The sequence below is a fragment of the Dipodomys merriami genome, unplaced genomic scaffold, assembly GCF_024711535.1.
Source record: "Dipodomys merriami isolate MVZ:Mamm:240054 unplaced genomic scaffold, mDipMer1.0.p SCAF_15, whole genome shotgun sequence".
In the NCBI taxonomy this organism is placed as follows: Eukaryota; Metazoa; Chordata; class Mammalia; order Rodentia; family Heteromyidae; genus Dipodomys; species Dipodomys merriami.
The window spans coordinates 15,997,150-16,015,390 of NW_027202826.1; the positions used below are offsets into that span (position 1 = coordinate 15,997,150).

At 36.7% G+C, this 18,241-nt stretch overlaps 1 protein-coding gene across 2 annotated transcripts in view; it reads right to left on the bottom strand.

Moving 5' to 3' along the window:
• Unc5c (unc-5 netrin receptor C) overlaps positions 1–18,241 on the bottom strand; it is a 335,667-nt gene that overhangs the window by 40,937 nt on the left and 276,489 nt on the right. Inside the window, exons 8-11 of one of the 2 annotated variants that reach the window (XM_070022303.1) lie at positions 7,019–7,075; positions 4,866–5,057; positions 3,754–4,098; positions 696–783 (exon numbers count right to left, since the gene is read on the bottom strand). In XM_070022303.1, the coding sequence (XP_069878404.1) occupies positions 696–783; positions 3,754–4,098; positions 4,866–5,057; positions 7,019–7,075 (682 nt within the window). The remainder of the gene's footprint in view (positions 1–695; positions 784–3,753; positions 4,099–4,865; positions 5,058–7,018; positions 7,076–18,241) is intronic. The other variant, XM_070022304.1, reaches the window with a different exon arrangement.

Below are 18,241 nucleotides of genomic sequence, written 5' to 3' on the forward strand. Positions count from 1 at the left end.
ATCCAGCTTTCTGGTGGTTAATTGAAGACCAGTCTCAAGGGCTTCTGTGCTCTGGCTGGCTTGGAACCATGTTCCTCAGAGCTCAGCTTCCTGAGTAGCTAGGATTACAGGTGTGAGCCACTGGTGCCTGACTTCTTGTTTTCACTTAAATAAAACCTCGAATTTATGATTAGGACGCATTCAAAATAGAGCCGTCTAATTCAGTTTGGTATAGACAACCCTAAAGACACTTTGAATATTCTAAAGTGTGGAATTTATAAGCATAAAAATATAAAAGATGTTTTTGCTAGGAAAGAGGAAGAATGTGTGTATGTCTGTGCTATGTTGGGGTAGGAGAGGGAGGTCAAGGATGAAAGAGAAGTCCAATCCTTTTTTGATCTTTATAATGGGAACAAACTGGATTCTTGAGTCAGGCCATGTGATCTCAGTGTCTGTGACTCACACAATTTCTCTGGACAATCCAAGCATCATATTTTATTTTTTCTGACATTCCACCCATACTCAAGATCTGCAAAAGTGTCTCCTCAAGTTTCAAAGGTGAAGAAAAGTACACACTTGATTTGTTATAAGTCTAGGGAAAAATGCATGTCAAGGTAAAAAATATGTTGGGTTCATTATTTCCATTATTTATTATTATTCTCCTGCAAGCTAGACATTGATACAGTTCAAATGCATCAGAATAAAAGCATATTTACCTCATAGTTTCTTTCCTGTGTACTGTCACATACATTTCATAGACTCTCCCTTGGGGAATGGCCCCGGCAGGAATCAGCAAGCTTACTCCTGAACAGCAAAAGAAAAAAAGTGTAAGACCCATTAATCAAGAGGAAACTTCTAGAATCTTTTTGCAGTGAGCAAAAGGGAATGAAGGGATTGTGTGATCATGGAGCCCTAAACTTGCTTCCTGTTCTCTAAAAACCTGTGACTATTCTCAGGAATCCTGCTTTCTTCTCTGTTGGCTTTACTGCGAATCCACCCTCTGAACTGTTAGGGAATTACTTAAAAGTGTGATGTAATTTTGAAACTCATGTTTTATTTAAAAAGTAAGACAGATGGTTCTACTGTCATTTTCCTTGTAGAACACGGGAAAATCCAAAAGACTGCTATCAAAATCCCAAACCTGGGTAATAGTCCATTGTTTCTAATAAAAAAAAATCCTCCCAAGATTCAAAGTGAGGGAAATGCTAAACTGACTTCAGATATATAAAAATATTTTTTTTGTCCTGAAATATCTGGTTATCATTAGTGTTATTTCGTAATAGAAAAAGAACTGGTTGACAAGTTACGGTATTATGCATAACTCTAGAAAAGTGACCAATTGCTAGTTTAGCCACAAAGTTGGTCAGAGCCTTTGTAGTTGGTTGCTAGTTCATGCTCTTAGCTGAACAAATTGGGCTGAGCTGTGTTCTAAGCTAACTGTGCCGGTAGCAATAGTATGAAAATGTCCCCTTGCACGAGAATCACCTGGAGTGTATTTAAAACACAGATTACTGAACTTTACTCCACAGTGTCTGATTCTGAAGGTCTGGGAGGGTGAGTGGGTAACTTTCGAGTTCTAACTAGATTCCAGGTGATGACCAGGTTGGTAGTCTGGGTCCAGTGTTGGAGATCACCAGCCTGCATTACTGATCATCAGCACAGACAGTGATTCTGGGTGGTCGGCACTGAAAGTGTATTTCCCTATGAAATACACTTAACTCAGCTCTATAAAAGTTAATAGAGTATCCTTGTATGTACTGTGTTTGGCACTGCTACGAAGGCCAAGAAGTAAAAGCTAGTTCTTGTTCCTGACTAACATGTAATTCAATTAGTAGGGAAGTAGACTATGCCAAGTGGGTATGAAGCAGTAAGAAAGCTTGCCCAACCATGTTGGGAAATCTTAAAAATAAAGAATGGTGTGTTCCGGGGAAAGAGGTAGTCATAGCTGGCAAAGCTGGATGACGATGCTGGCGTGTGCTTTTGAAAAGGCAAGTGATCAGAGAGCTGTGGAGTTGGGAAAGTGGGATTGTGGTGCTGATGAAAGAATGTTTTATGCTGGCTCAGGGCAGGAATGGAATGACTGCGTATGAGGCTACCTAGACTCAGACTCAAAAGTCATGAAATGTACCCTTACCATTACAGGGATTAAAAAACACATGCAAATAAAAAGAATAATTTCTGACACATCGTTATTTTATTAAGTAAGGTAACACATGTTGGCCACTTTTGTACAAATTCTAGCTCCTTCCCTTCCATTAAAAAAAACAAAAACAAAACTTTTAGCCGGGCACCTGTGGCTCACACCTGTCATCCTAGCTATTCAGGAGGTTGAGATCTGAGGATCGCAGTTCAAAGCCAGCCCAGGCAAGAAATTCCCTGAGACTCTTATCTCCAATAAACCACTAGAAAACTAGGAGTGGCGCTGTGGCTCAAGCGGTAGAGTGCTCGCCTTTCACTGAAGAGTGCAGGGACAGTGACCAGGCCCAGAGTTCAAGCCCCACAACAGACAAAAGAAAACAAAAACTAAAACTTTTATAATTATTCACATTGGAAAATGGGAAGAAAAAGCAGAGTCCAGTACATACCATGGGGGAAATAACTGTGTTAGAAACATATATAACATTCAAACTGGGAAAATAGTAGGATATATTTTTGATGGGATTATTATGAGTAAATATTGTGATTTTTGGAGCATGCATATAGAATGAGAATTAATGAGAAAAAATATAAAAAACATTTTGTAGAAAATATGATCTTAGGTATATAAAAATATATTGAAAACATATTTTTCAATATATTTCAAAAACATATTGAAAAAGTGATTTCTATTTCATATTACAATTTTATTAAAATACCTTTTTTAAGATTTCAAGTTCAAAAGTTACTAAAGCAGTAGCATGGGAGTTTGAATAAAAGCAATCAAAAAAGTTTTATATTCAGGCCTAGAGAGTCATGAGGTTTTCTTGACTGTATATATGTGTAACATAACATAGGGTTATGTTACAGTACTCACTAAGTTAGGCTGCTTCTACTTATTGTATTTAAAAGTACTCAGAGTCTTGCCCAAAAGAGTTATGGTATATTCAAAGAAGAAGCCACTGGCCTTTGTATGACTTGAGGTTCCAACCTATTCCCACTACTACTAAATGAATTCAAATCTTCAACATCATCACTACCTTTAATACAAAAGACAGCTGAAAGGCTTTTGTTTAGATAAAGATATACTGCATAATACACCTGAAGAAGAAGCTGAGATGACAGGTAGATATCTCAAAAGTTAGAATGACAACCTGACAATCACTTTATGATTGAAGATTGTTATGAAGAGTTAAGTTCATAAATGAAGACTTGATGTCTATTACGATGTTTCTTGTCATATAAAAATTAGTATTCTGAGGTAATTGTTTCTTTTTATTAAATTGGAATTGAACCAACTCCTGTTTTCAAATTAAGTCATCTTCTAAAGGGCTAGTGGCTGGGAGGGCTCCTGGCTTACTGTTACCTTCTGATTTTGTACTATAGAGAAGGTCAGTGACAGTTGTGAATTATAGCTCAGGAGAAAGTCTTGAGTGTAGTATTTTTGGAGGAGTTGGTTGGGGGAAGATGATAAATGGTCGGCAAATGTTTGCCTGAAGTTGTTTGATTTATATCAAAAGCAGACTTAGGTTAAATAGGCGACTTTAACTGTTCAGGTCTAATAAAAGCAATAAAGAACTAGGAGCAAAAGTATTCCTTCAAGACACTTCTTTGCCAGTTACACCTTTTAAGAATTACCTGCATTGGGCACGATGAGGTGACCTCCAAGGGAGTTGAAGGTGCCAAAGGCAGTGCAGGATGGATCCGTCTGCCTGGCGAGACTCTGATTCTTCAGGTTGAGGGCCTCATTTTCCAGTAAGGACTGGGTCATCTGTGGAGAGAGCTTGGATGTGAACTCAGAGAGGTCATCTTGGGGAGTGACGGCTCCTGAGGTGTTGTATACTTTGATTTTCAAGTTGGGCAGTGGATCGAGAATTGGAGAATTGGTCATTGGGATTTTGTCTGAGACATCATGCAGAGCATAGACAGGCCCCCTGTACATGGCTGCAGCTGACGTGAGGTCTGGGGGCACCGCCAGAAGATCTGTACCAGAAAGAGAAAAGAAGTACAGTTATATTCTTCATTTAGGCCAGTGTACATTAGTGAGACAAAAGCAAAGCAGTTCATATTGGCGATGGATGGGCTTCAAGGCTTTGCTAATAACAGCACAATCAGACAATATGCATTCATTTAATTATTGGCTACAAATAAGTAACCCATCTTGTTCCACATTTATTTTTTGGGTACCTATTTATTACATCTAAAGCACTTTTCTGTTTCAACAGATCAGATTGAACAATAAGTCCCACGAGAACACTATTTGGTAACATTGGTCCTTTTGTGCTGGCTTGGGCAAAAGCAAGAGACCCTATATGAGAAATAAATTTTAAGAAATGTAAAAGATTTAGGTTGTGTTTCATGCATTAGAGTAGATGGCTTGCTGAGCAAATGTGAAACTTGAGTATGCCCTGTGCCCTCCCCCCAAAGGGTAAATGAGACGAGGAAGTCATGCGCTGAATCTATGTGCTTTTCTTTCTTTTTTTTTCCAGATAGAAGACTATATATCAGGACAGAACCACCTGTCAGGAAAGAGGCAAAAAGATGATTTGTGCACTTTGTCAACTCTCATTCATTATGTTGAATGTCCTCCAAGCTGGGTTCTGTAATGAAAAAGTCAATCAAAGTCATTATCCTCATGAGTTTATGTTCTAGCTGAACTGAATGACCCAAATGTCACCAGATTCAGAGCCATACAAGGGGAGAAGTTCCCATGTGTGAATGAGAAGGTGAGGACTGGAATGCCCACTGACCTTGTCTGGCTGCCTTGATGTTCACAGGCTGGAAGCCCCCGTTGAGTGCGGAAGAGTCAATGATATCAGACTCAAAGTCACGATGATTCTTCCGATACACAAACAGGGCCACCACGACAGAGATGGCCAGGCAAACGATCACTGCTATCACGATCCCAACATAGAGAGCAACATCATCTGAATCAGGTGCAGCTAGAAAGGAACGGATGAAACATCGGACCAACTCCTTGTAGAGCCTTCCCACGGTACAAATATGCATCACTGTAATTTCCCCCGACATTTATTGCTTTATTTTTATAGGTTAATTTCAAGTCTATCTCAAAAGCTATATAAAATGACTGTGGCCTTTTGGTGGAAAATTATCTCTGATTTCTTTTTCTTTCTCACTCTGCATCAATCCACCCACTAATCTATCTTATAATTGGGCAGCATAACAGACCATTTATTGCCAGGCATATAATGTAACGGAAGCTTAAAACCATCCCAACCCATAGAGGAGAAAAGTTTATTACTCCTTTCAGGTGAAAAAAAGTTTAGAAGGCTTTTTGAATTCACTGATTGTTCTTTAAAAACAGAGAACAGGGTTAAACATTTCTGGGCATGCTCTGAATCTGTGTATTTATGGAACCAGAATGTATTTGTAAGCATCAATCCCAGTCATAAAAAATCTTTCCTGAGAAGGCTTCTCACTTCCTCTAACTCAATGGAGAGGGTGAATGGGAATGTTTCAACTAAGCAAGGCAAATATAAGAAGCAAACATGCTAGATTAGAAAGGTGTATTTAGAGAAGAACAAGATATGGGGGCAGAGGTTAATGCCTACGACCTTCTTAATGCTAGCCTTCAATGTAGATACTGTTTGACCTCTGAGAACTGAAAGTTTTTACAGGCCCTTGGCAGTAATTTATATTTGGGATGCTTGCTACAGAAAGAAAACAGCTCTAAGGTGTCCTAGGTAAGATAAAAGCCTGGCTTAGTGATCACAGATTATTAAGGAAGGAAAGTAACCAGTTGATGGACATAAAGTGCCATGCATTGAAGGCCTATTTTGTGGTAAAGCAAAATGAGATGGTTCTATCAACGATTCACGTTGCCTTGCTGACATGGAACATGCTTTAATCCAACTAGAAACAGTGAGAAACTGAAATTAAAGCAAACAGAATTTAGAAATGGATGAATCACCTTGGCATTGTTAACTCTCTGTGTCTTGGGTTCTATGAAACATAAAAATGATTCAGTAGAGTCAACCGAATCTGCTCTGTAGGCTGAACAAGACGTAGCTAGGTTGGAACTCTAGGTGGTTATTTTTATATAATACATATTTTTGGAGGAGAGAGAATTTTCAAATTCATACATCCTGTGACCTCCTAAAATTCGAGGTTGTACCACCCATTCCTTGGATAATTTATAAGGGGAAAGAGCTTCTTGTCTCATTAGTTAGGAGCTTACATTGTAACGCATTTGCTCCTTATCAGCCATTAACTAATTCTCCATTGGAAAAAGCTCTCTTTTATGTTTTTTGTTTTAAAGTACTGTGCTTTTTTTTTTTTAAACAAAGGTATTACTTTCCCCCAAATTTCCCGATTTCACTTTCCTGTCAATCTAGTCAATATTGACAGCTATCCCTCCCTATCCCAGAAACCTAGTGATATCTCAAATACTCTTGATTATGTCAACATTGGTTTCCATGAGGTGACTGCACTTCACTGTTGGGTTATACTCAAAGCTCTGTAGTAGGATTCTGAATTGTGGTCTGAATATTCCATTCTAAATCCTTAATGTTTTAACCTTACCAGGCCATAATTACTTATTCAACATTTATGATTTCTAGCACAATAGATGGTATTTTCTCAACCTTTCCCTTTCAGTATTTGAACTCTGCCCTTTATTTCTTTCAGCCTATTTCATGACATGTTTTCTCAGTGGCTGGGACCCGTGCTTCCAGTGGTAGATTGATAGATTTTAAAGCTGGTGGAGTCTTGAAATGACCCTTTTTTCTCCTCAGCATTGAAAATCTAATTTGTTTTCATGTTAGAATATATTAGCCTCCTATTTCCTGTGTGCACATCTGTGATCGAAAGAAAGGCAAACTTGAACTGAGGCAGTCGTATTAAATGATTATTCAGTAACATAAAATCCAGACATCAAACTTACAGGCAAATCCATATTCACTTTGGGTTCTCTGCTCGGTTGAAATAGGATAAATGAAACCTTGAAAAGAAAAGAAAAACAAAACAAAACAAAACAAAAATGGTAACAAAATTAAATTAATGAAGGAAACAAAATGGGAAGCATGAAAAATGGTTTAATTAAAAGACAAAGAAAAGAAACCTGTGGTTCTTTAAAATTCTGGTTCAGTACAGAATTATGATTTTTGCCTCCTCTGTCTGCTTGTAGAGCTTCACTAAGAATTAATAAGTAGGCAGATTGAATTTCAGAGCAAAAACTGGTCTCGAGTCACTAACTTTGGAGTGCTTAAACTCTTTCTTTTATTGAGCATAAACTCTAATGGATCTAATTTATTTCAGACATCAAGGGTCATTAGCATAAGCAAAATCTTTTTTCCTTATCCCTGCCATATGCTTTAATTCCCAGGACATTCTCAGAAGTCTCTAACCAGCTTTTTAAAAAAAATTAATCATAAAAGCTTTCTCTTGGTCTAACTGGACCAAAGAAGACCTTTCGTCATTGGTCAAAGGTTAAGCACCCATTTACTGAACTGAGCTATGACCACTGCTCCCCATCCACCTCCATCTACATTTTGGGTTTTCTCTTGTTTTGTTTCACTTTAATTTAATATGATCCAATAGGGACTGTCCAAGGCTGAGCATTTGGTTAAGGCAATGGAAACTGGATTGTTTTTCTTACATGAAATCATTTGAAAATCAATATGGCCTTGACAGTATAAGGTTATCTATTGTAAGGTTTCAGAAGTATGCTATAAATTAGGCAAAATACTAAACTCATCTCCCACATATGCAGACATTGTACCCATTTCCTTTTTCTTTTCAGAGTATTCTGAAGTAGTACTTACTAATAATAGTAATACAATTCTACTAATGATGATGTAAAACAGTGAAAGTAGGGAGCAAACTTTTTTTAAGGCAGAATACAAAACTTTTTGAAATGAGAAATAGATTGGAAAATTTGAAGCACAACTTCTAACTGGTACCCACATTTATCCAAGATTTAATACTCTGTATCCTACAAATTAACCAAATAATACAACACTCTTTGGATTAATCAAATGAACATTGAACACAAGTATATGAATCAAACATTTATAGTAATACTCAAGGGCAAAAAAAAAAAAACTAATCGAGGGAAAACCATGAACCACAGTTAATTGGTTCAAAATGAAAAGTTCAGAAAGCTTTAAGACTAAAAGCAACTCTAAATCAAGCCTGTGGTAGCTCTTGTACAGTTTGTAGAATTCTCAGTTCTTACTAGCTATTTACCTATTTGGGAACTAATTCTGGGAAAACACACAGCGCTACTTTAATGAAAAAGAGGTTTGGTGCAGCACAGATACGTTTGCTTTGAATTAATTTTTAATGCTTTATTTTAGAGCAATGATTGCAGCCGCCTACTTTTTAAAAATAAATATTATATTCCTTATTCCAGTTGTCTCAGTTCGTGTATTAGGTTTGATTTTCATTTTTAAACATCTCTGTCCGGTAATAACCTTTTTCCATTTGTATTCTGTGAACTCAATGAAAGGACAAGTGGGACAAATGGAGGCTTTTTAAAATACAAACTCAGACACAGAACAAAACACATTCACTGCTACTGAAGGAGACCTGACACAATGTCATTTTCTGGGAAGCAATGATGCTACATAGAAGACTTAATTTCTTGCATGGCAGAGGGCAAGGAAATGAGTATACAACAGGGTATTGGCAAATATTCTGCTGTTCATGTGGAAACTTTTGGTAAGCACCAGTGGGCCTGTTTAAGTAATCAGAAGATCTGACTCTTTACTGGGACTTGAACTCAAGGCCTTTAGCTCTCACTTGGATTTTTCCACTCAATGTAGGCTCTACCACCTGAGCCACACCTCCACTTCTGACATTCTACTGGTTAATTCGAGCCAAGAGTTGCACAGACTTTCCTGCCCAGGTTGATGTTGAACCTTAATTTTCAGATCTCAGCCTGTTAAGTAGCTAGGATTACAACGATGAACCATACATGCATGGCTAAGAGTTGAGTCTTTCTAAAAGGAAAAATTGATGTTCAGAGATAAAAAAAAAATGGTCTAAAATTTCTCTCCACAAAGCAATTCTGGGTCTCCTCTGGATTACATCCCTATTTCCCAGGAGAATTTCTGTCCTTGACAAGAAGAATAAAGAATAATAGGAAGATTTTCATACCCTTAGGTTTAATTTTAACTTACCCACATTTATGTACATTTGGACCATAAGAAATATGTTTGTGCATGATGGCATTTTTTTCTGAGATGTATATTTAATTTTAGGCACAGAATTTAAGTGTACTCATTTATTCGTTCCTTCATTAACAAGTAGTCTTGAAAACTGTATTTTGCTTTCTATTCTAGACATGCTTTCCTATACTTGAGTTGAACAGTAAAGATACAAGTGAGCAACGCAATATACACAATCATTTTAAGTACTGAAAATAAAGCCAAAAATTGTGAAAGGTAGTTCATGTCTATCCTATGACTCTAACTCCTAGTCAGGGGTATGTAGATAAGAGTATCTCATTGTAAAGGCAATTTAGGTAAAATCAGGAGACACAATTTCAAAACTTAACAAAAGCAAGAGGAATAGAATGATGTTTAAGTGGTAGAGGACTTGTCCAGAACTGTGTAAGGAAATAAAGAAAATAGGCAAAAAAAGGCAAAATAATGTGATAGGGATGGCCAATTAGACAATTAGGGGAGAATGTTTTATTGAGATAGAAGTTGAATTGCAGGGCTGGGAAGGTGGCTCAGTGGTAGAGCGTTTGCCTTGCATGCCTGAGGCCCTGGGTTCGATTCCTCAGCACCACATAAGCAAAAAAGAAAAAAGCCGGAAGTGACGCTGTGGCTCAAGTGGTAGAGCGCTAGCCTTGAGCTGAAGAGCTGAGGGACAGCGCCCAGGCCCAGAGTTCAGGCCCCACGACCGGACCCAAAAAAAAAAAAAAAAAAAAAAAGTTGAATTGCAACTTTAATGATAAAAAAATCAGCCAAGTTAAGATTAGGAGAAAGTAAAGTTCTATGAAGACCAACAGGGAGTAAGTCTTCACGTATAAACACACTGGTTGAGAGGTAATGAGCAAGATAAAGAAGGAAGGAGATAAAATTGGCAAAGTAGGCAGAGGTTTTTTATTCTGAATGAAATGTAAATCTTGTGATTGAATCTAATTTCCTCCAAAATTTGCTTTGGCCAGTTCCTATGGCTCATGCTTGCAATCCTAGCTACTCAGCAGGGTGATATCTGAGAATCACAGTTCAAAGTCAGCATGGGAAGACAAATCTGAGAGACTTTAATCATCAATTCACCAGTAAGAAGCTAGAAGTAGAGCTGAAGTTCAAAGGGTAGAGCACCAGCTTTGAGTGCAAAAGCTAAAGGCCCTGAGTTCAAGCTCCAATATTGGCATACACCTAGAATAATTGTGTTGGCTTCTTACAGAGAACGGATTTCAGAAGTAGCAAAGTGATAAGACTTAAGATTTCTGTTGGCTTTGAGAAATGTTCATCAATGAATAGATATATCAATGTATTTGATGGCATGCTTCCAATGACATTGCTCTAAAATGAAAATTAGAAAAAAACAAAGTTTTATTCACTCTTGTTCATCATAGTCTATTAGGATCCATCTAGCTAAACTTTTCTACATGGGAACATACAAGACAGGGTCGTATTAAATGTGCCATCATCCCAATTTACTTTGTTATGGAAACGCTGATAAACACTTTTGGAAGGCAGCTCTGCAAACCTTTTTCTATCTCTTTCAAAACACTTGTATGACTACAGCAGGGAAACATCACTTAGAATGCTGGGAACGAGAGGAAAAAGGAATGACTGTTCTGTCCCCTAAGCAAGGAACAAAGAATCACTTTTGAGTTTGTTTTTATGCTTGTTCATCTGATCCATCCCTCTTGGATCCACTGGAGACATTTTCTTCAGCTAATGAGGTGGTCCTGCTGAGACCAGTCCTAGCAATAATAAAAAATAACATGCCCAGCACAAAACAGCACGAAGTAAGGTTTTTTGGTGTTACTTTTTGTGGACTGGTTCAGAAGTTAGAGATTGCAGTTAATTTCCTTGCTACTTAAAGTAACATGGACAGGAAAGTCTCCCAAGTGTTGGTCAAGGCAGTGAAGCACCCATGAACTTGAATTTGTCAGTCTTCTCCACTTCTATTTGGATTCTAGTTCTGTCTCTTTAATCATGAGAATATGGCCATACTTCCCCAAGTATGAATTTTCTAAGCTATTTAAGGGCATGTGGACACTTGATCCCATAGTTGTGAAAAGAATAAATGGAATTGGTAAAATGTCCACACGGTACCAGTAATCAATAAATGACCAACAATCAATATTATAATACACATTGCTAAGCCACACAAAGACATTGGATTGTCAAGGAATTTTACTTGTGTAGAGATGATATAATCTAGTATTTCATTAATACGCTTCTCCAGTTATTACAAAAAAGCTCAGCCATGTGCTCTTTTTAGTAGCATGGCCTCTATTACGCACAGGGTTGAAAGAAGTTCACTCTCTGCCTTTGTGGCTTCTGGCAAGAGACACTGACTATATCAGAAGCAAACCTACAGGTGAAGATTGATTTCTCACCCTGGAGTGCTTCTACATCTCAAGTGGGTATTTGGAAAGTGGAATAGGTACTACTTCTGGGGTTGTTTTTGATTGTCATGTGATGGGGCAGGGCTTCTTTTTGGCATTTCATGACTAACGGCAAAGAACTCTGCACAAGGTTATCTGTTGAATTAGAGTAAGGTTGTCCATACTTTCCAGCTGGTATCCCAATGAGTGTACAAGAGTTGAGTCCCTCTGCAGTTATCTTGAAAAGGAAAGAGAAGCTTTATTTTCTGTTACAGGAAGTAAGAATGCCTTCTCTTTATGTACATTGCCAATGCCAAGTAATTTCATTGCTGAATAGAAGCCATTTAATAGAGTTATTTTTGGAAATCCTTAGGTACCATGCCAGAAACCAAATGCAAATCTCCATTTCCCCAATAAACAACACCAACTGTCATTTTTTTCTTGCCTTGCAAAAAGTCTTTCTTTTTATGTAATATGGCTATTCAATGATAGCTAACATTGATTTTATCTTCTAAAGATAAGCTTGAGGAGATAAAAAGGTAATACTAATGGCATAACTAATACTCTTTGTAGAAATATTATCAAGCAAATATGCAGAAATGAGAGCACCACAGGCCAGGTTTAAGTTCAGACCTTAGCCAAGGCCTTCAAAGTCCTGGTGATGCTGGTGTTAAGGTGGCTCAGGACTTGGAACTTGCTGTGCTCACTTACTTGTGGCAGAAAAGTGAGGGGTTTGTTTAACATTCCATAGGTGGAGTTAAAGGAAAGGAGGAATGGATGGATCTCAATCCTTGGGTTCTAGTCTTGAACTCTGTGTTATATGAACATTTGTTAGAGTTAAACCAGGAGATATGAAGAAGTAATAGAAAAGATATGTTCCTGGCTTTATTTAGAATTTGTAAATGAGATGAAATGATAGTGATGATGAAGACCTCAAAATGTCTCTTTATTTCACATTGCCATTGGTATTCACGAAGTTTAGGAAGGTACAATAACAGAGGATATTTTAACCCTCTCATGAGACAACTTCTAAATAATATTTATTTCAAGCGTGGATGAGAGGTACACCAAATCTCAGCATTTCTAGTCTAAGGAAACTGGAGAACCTGTTAGAATGATGTAATTTTTAATGCATGACAATCACATGATAGTTCACATAAAATCCCACAGTAAGTAAATACTTAAAAGAGAAATTTAATTTCTCTCAGTAATGATACCATCAGGAAAAAAAGGAAAAAAACAAATAATTGGAGCAATTCCACATGTTGGAATAAAATTTCATTTTAAGCAGTAAGATCTGGCAAGCACTTGCCTCCAGGATTTCAAAAGTCCTCATGAGAACAGGCTTGAAAATAAGAGGTCTACATTCATATGTGGCTTCTAGCACTTGTTTGTGGGTGTGGAATAACTATTTCAGTTCTGTGCTTCAGCTTTTTTCCTTTGCAGTGAACTGTTATTAGGGAATGATAAAAATTCTGCCTCTAAAGTTGTATATTGTTATCTTTAAGTGTTAAACTAAAGTGAAGTCATTTGTGCCTCAGTGTGGGTCTGTCTGACATAGAAGACAGCATGAGAAGCCACATAAGATAACATGAGGGCAGTATCAGGTAGAAAGTGAATACAATTAAGGGTAAAGGTGAAATTCCTTTAATCACAAAATAAAACATATAGCAATTTTTTTTTGGTTGGTTGTGGGGCTTGAACTCTGGGCCTGGGCACTATATCTCAGCTCTTCAGCTCAAAGTGAGCGCTCTACCACTTGAGCCACAGCACCACTTCCAGACATGTAGCAATTTTTAAGTCCTACAAAATAGGAATACTATTTATGGACAAGTGCTGTTTGGAGAGACATAGGAATGAAAACTCTCCTTACATTGGGGATAAACAGTCCCTTATCTTTGATGTTAATTCACTAAAATCCAATAGGGAGTTGCCTATATGAACTTTATGTTTATATGTGTGTGTATATGTAGACACACATAATGTATGCATGTATATAAAATTATACATATAATTATATGTGTATACATTTATGTATACAATTAAATATGTATATAATTCTATATATACATTGTATATATACTATATATACAATATAATGTATGTATATATGATTATATATATCTATAATTATGTATATGTATATATATACATGACAGATGATTTTAGGATGCTATGAAGATAAAAAATAAAGAAGATTTATTTATTGCTATCATATAAAGATAACTATAGTTAGATATAAGACATGGTTCAATGATAGTTTTTGGTGTATTAACTGCTTTGTATGCTTGTTTTGTTTAAATTATCTAGTTTTGTGTTCATTTATCTACTTGATATATAGTAGAAAACTTTAAAGCATTTTATAACCCTATCATTTGAACAATCTTTGTTCCCAGTGGATATTCTCCTCCCCTTGACCTGCCTGTTTGGTCTTTTTCTTTTTTTTTTCCTAGTGATTTTACACTGAGCTAAAAGATTGGAGTTTTCTTACCCTAATTATATATATATATATTTTTTTTTCCAAATGCAAATGTTCTTATTAAAATCTCAAGGGCCATTCAAAGTAGAGTTGTCCAGATTCTCTCTTCTCCTTTCAGGTCAGTTCTTATCTTACAAATGTATCAAGGTTGCACTAATGATGTCAAAGGTCAGGTCTTGTCAAAGACAACCAGGGTTGTTAATTATAATTTACCACTCTTCTGAGGATTTATTTATTGATGTAGCTTAAGGAGCTCCAAATAATACATAGGTTCTGGCACGTGACCACAAACACTGAAAGACTTGCTTATCATGGATGTTTGTTCTCTACGTTTGCCATGGTGGCTTTCGGTGGATGGTGATGACAGCCTAGCGCTTCTGAGCCCTTGTTTGTACAATAACCACTCACTGCCTTCCAAATGGGACTGGTGGGCAATTCACATGCCCAGATGTTAAAGTGTCATCTCATGATGCCCAGGAGCTGACGTAAAATGTATGCACCTCAACTGATGACTTTAGCAAAATCAAGCTCATGCACCAGCTGTCCACGTGCAGTAATATATTACTCTCCATCCCTACCAGTGCACTTAAGAAAAACAAACCAATACATTCTTCATTCTGAAGCCTATGGCATTCCTGTATCCCTCCACCATTAACAAAAGCATCTGGAAGAAACAGGGAAATGATGTGGAGTGAAGTCATTCTGTGCGCTAGATTATTAGGCAAAAAAGTAAATTCCGTTAACATCCTTGGCTCTGCATGCACATACTCTCAAGGGAATTCTGGTGCTCTGGATGTTTGTTGGTGGCACCTTTCTGGTCTTTCTCAGAGTTTCCATCTAAGTCTAAAGACCTGGGTTTTGTCTCTTCACACTGTGCTGTTTGGGGCTCTGTAGGTGTTCATCACATTTCGTGGGCTCAAGTTTCTAACCACATCCATGCTTTCAAAAGCAGGAAGACATTTTACCAGGAAGGAACAAAGCAAACCACACTGGTATTACCAGCGCCTGTGAAGCACTCGGTAGGGCAGGATGTCTACAGACAGAATATTTATTTGGCAGTGGGAGCACCAGACATATGAAGTACTATACAAACGCCATGACATCAGCTCCTTCTAAACTACAGATAAAAGCACCCACTGTCTAACACTCACCATTATGTTTCCCTAGCTCAGTACTGTGCTTACAAAACTTCACAGGAGACTCAGTGGCACCTTCTTGAATGCTTAGCACCGACACTCAGAAACATATCATTCTGAAGTCATGCCAGGATGGTTTGTGGAGTAAATGACTTCCCTTTATTAAAGGCACCTGGGATTTGGGGGTCCGGGTATGCAGTAAGCCCACTATGAAACTTACACACAGACCTTTCTACTTCCTCTGCTGAGAATTAATGGAAGAGCTTTATGCTGTGCAAATGTTTTCATGAATTAGAAAGTGCACAATGTGCAGAATGTCTAACGTTTTACTTTCCCAGAGTCAGGAGGTGCACTGATGCAGGCACAATCCCAGGCCACTGTTTGTAAATTGCAATTTTTGAAATTCATCTCCTTCAGCAGGAAGGTGATGAACTCTTACATCTGGCTGCATGGCTCTCCAAACTTTAGAGTATTCTAAAAGCTCAAATCCAGAGTAATAGTTGTAAGAATCTATTGATGTAAGGATCTAGAATTGTAATCTAGCATCTTCATGCATATAGATGCATCTCCTGTCTGGATAAAGCCACATATATAGGTTTTTCATTATTATTATCAGAATAAGAGGTACGCATGAGTTAAACTATTGTATGTTAAGCATGACAGAGTAGGTTGTACCACAAATTCATTATAAAGATTAAATGAGCTGTCAGGTAAAATTGTATTTCAACATAAAGATAAATGCACTTGTTGTCTTAGTGTTTTATTTTTTATATTTCTGTATTTTTATATCTTTATATCTTGGCTTTCTTATTCTTTATATTCTTTATATCTCTTTATATCTCTTTATATTCTTTATATCTCTTTCTCTTTGTGTTCAGCCCTCCTTGTCAGAATCATTTCATGTAATCCTATTTCAAAACTATACTGCAAAACTGAGGGGTGGCTAGTTCATACAATCTCATTGTAAATTGTAAATACCTTTCATTGTAAATTCATTTTCTAAAGTGGACTATTTATTCACTGATCAATGCATTCAAGTTGCAAAGACCCTATAGAGTGGTTTTCTATTGTCTCCCTTAGTGTTCCAGAAGTTTTAGCAATTATGTTAATTGCCCTTTTTTTTTTTTTTAACATTCCTTGAACTGTGTCTTAGATTCCATAGCAGAACTGGGTGTAGCATTGTGGTTTTAGTATAGATTTTATTTAAGTGAGGATCTTATTTTCCTCTTTCCTCCTATGATTTTCCCTGTGGCTTCCTTGGGCTTATGGTTAGAAATGCTCTAGATGATAGTTCTAGTTGATGGTGAGGCAGCTGTTGATGAGTTTATTGCTGCGTTTAGGGCACTGGCTTCCTCCACATCTCAACCTCAGGCCTTCTGTCCCTGCTCACACTGAAATCTTAACTCTCAATCATTAGGACCTATATCCTTCTCGCCTGCCTCTTTGGGCTTTTGTAATATTTTAGTAGGTATTTCAGGAAGAAATGTCTGAATTTGGTTGTTTTGAACAAAATAAGCATTAATAATATTTTCTACATATTTCATATTTTACTGCTTTTAAATACTAATTTACTAATTTTAAATACTAATTTAGTAGAATTCTGTACTATGACACCTTGATCACTCTGAGTCTTATATCCCATATAAACTGAATTTATCTTAACTAACAGTATACCTTTATTTATATGTAAAATATTTTTATATAAATTTGAGTAGATTCAATGATTGTATTTTGTACCTGATTCAAGGGTAGGTCAGTAAGCTTTATTTTGAGATAATAAAGAAGTATTAATTCATTCAAGACACTAATTCCTCCAAAGCAAATATTAAATGTTTATTCCTAAATGGTAACTGCAACTCTTTGGTTGTTTCCTCTACTCTTGTTCCTTACATAGACCTTATTCCTTTACATACGTTTTATGGTTTTGCCATTAGAAAGTTTTTTGTTGACCAAAATAAGGGCCAAGGTAGCATTATTTGTTTACAAGGCTTTGGCAGTAATACTCTGCCAGAAACACCAAGCTTACTGGTAAACAGAAGCTATAGCTTTCACTGTAAAATACTATAATTACATAGCACAGCAATATCTCTGTGGTTTTATCACTGAGGAAATCAATAGCCGTATAGACTACAATTCTCTGTTGGACTAGAGAGAGCAGGTGAAAGAGTTTATTGACTTAGTAGGATTGTGACGATAGCAAATCAGAGATGCAGAAAGAAATTTTTTTTTAACCCCAGTGATTTTAATCAAAGCCCCTAAATGTTTCAGTCTACCAAGAGACTTGATGAAAAAGAAAAGAAAACATAACAAACCACACAAAATTCTGGTGTTAGCTATAATCCTCATCCTTATTTGCATACCTACCATGGGGCATTATTATTGACAATCAGAAGGAAAAATTAAGTTAATGAGGTAAGAAATTGTCTAGATTTAAGGAGTTGCATTGTGATGAACATATTAGTTTGTGTTTTTCATGTTTGTGTTTCACCTATGTGATCATTTAGAAAGTGTCAGTTTGTATAACCAAGATGAAGTTCCATGTTCTAAACTGTAGCACTGTGCTTCTCACTTAATGCATTGCTCTCTGGATTTTCAGCAAATATTCTATGTATTAAACCACCCAAGATTGAGTTTTACATTAAAAGAGGAAGAAAGTTTAAGACAGAAAATATGTAAATATTGAAAGAATAGGAGAGAAGAAAGTAGAGAAGAATAAGAGAAAAAAAGACTAAAAAAAATCTCTAAACATTCAGAGAAGAAAGTATAAAGACAGGAATAAGAAGGAAGTAATTTAAGATACAAAATCTCTAAATCTCTAATATAAAAATCTCTAAAGACATTAAATAACATTAAATCACCTGAATCTGTTTGTTCTATAATAAATTAGTTGATTAAAAATGTTCAAAACCAGACCCTGTGTATGTTATATTGTGTGTATGTGCATGTACATGTGTGTGTGTGTGTGTGTGTGTGTGT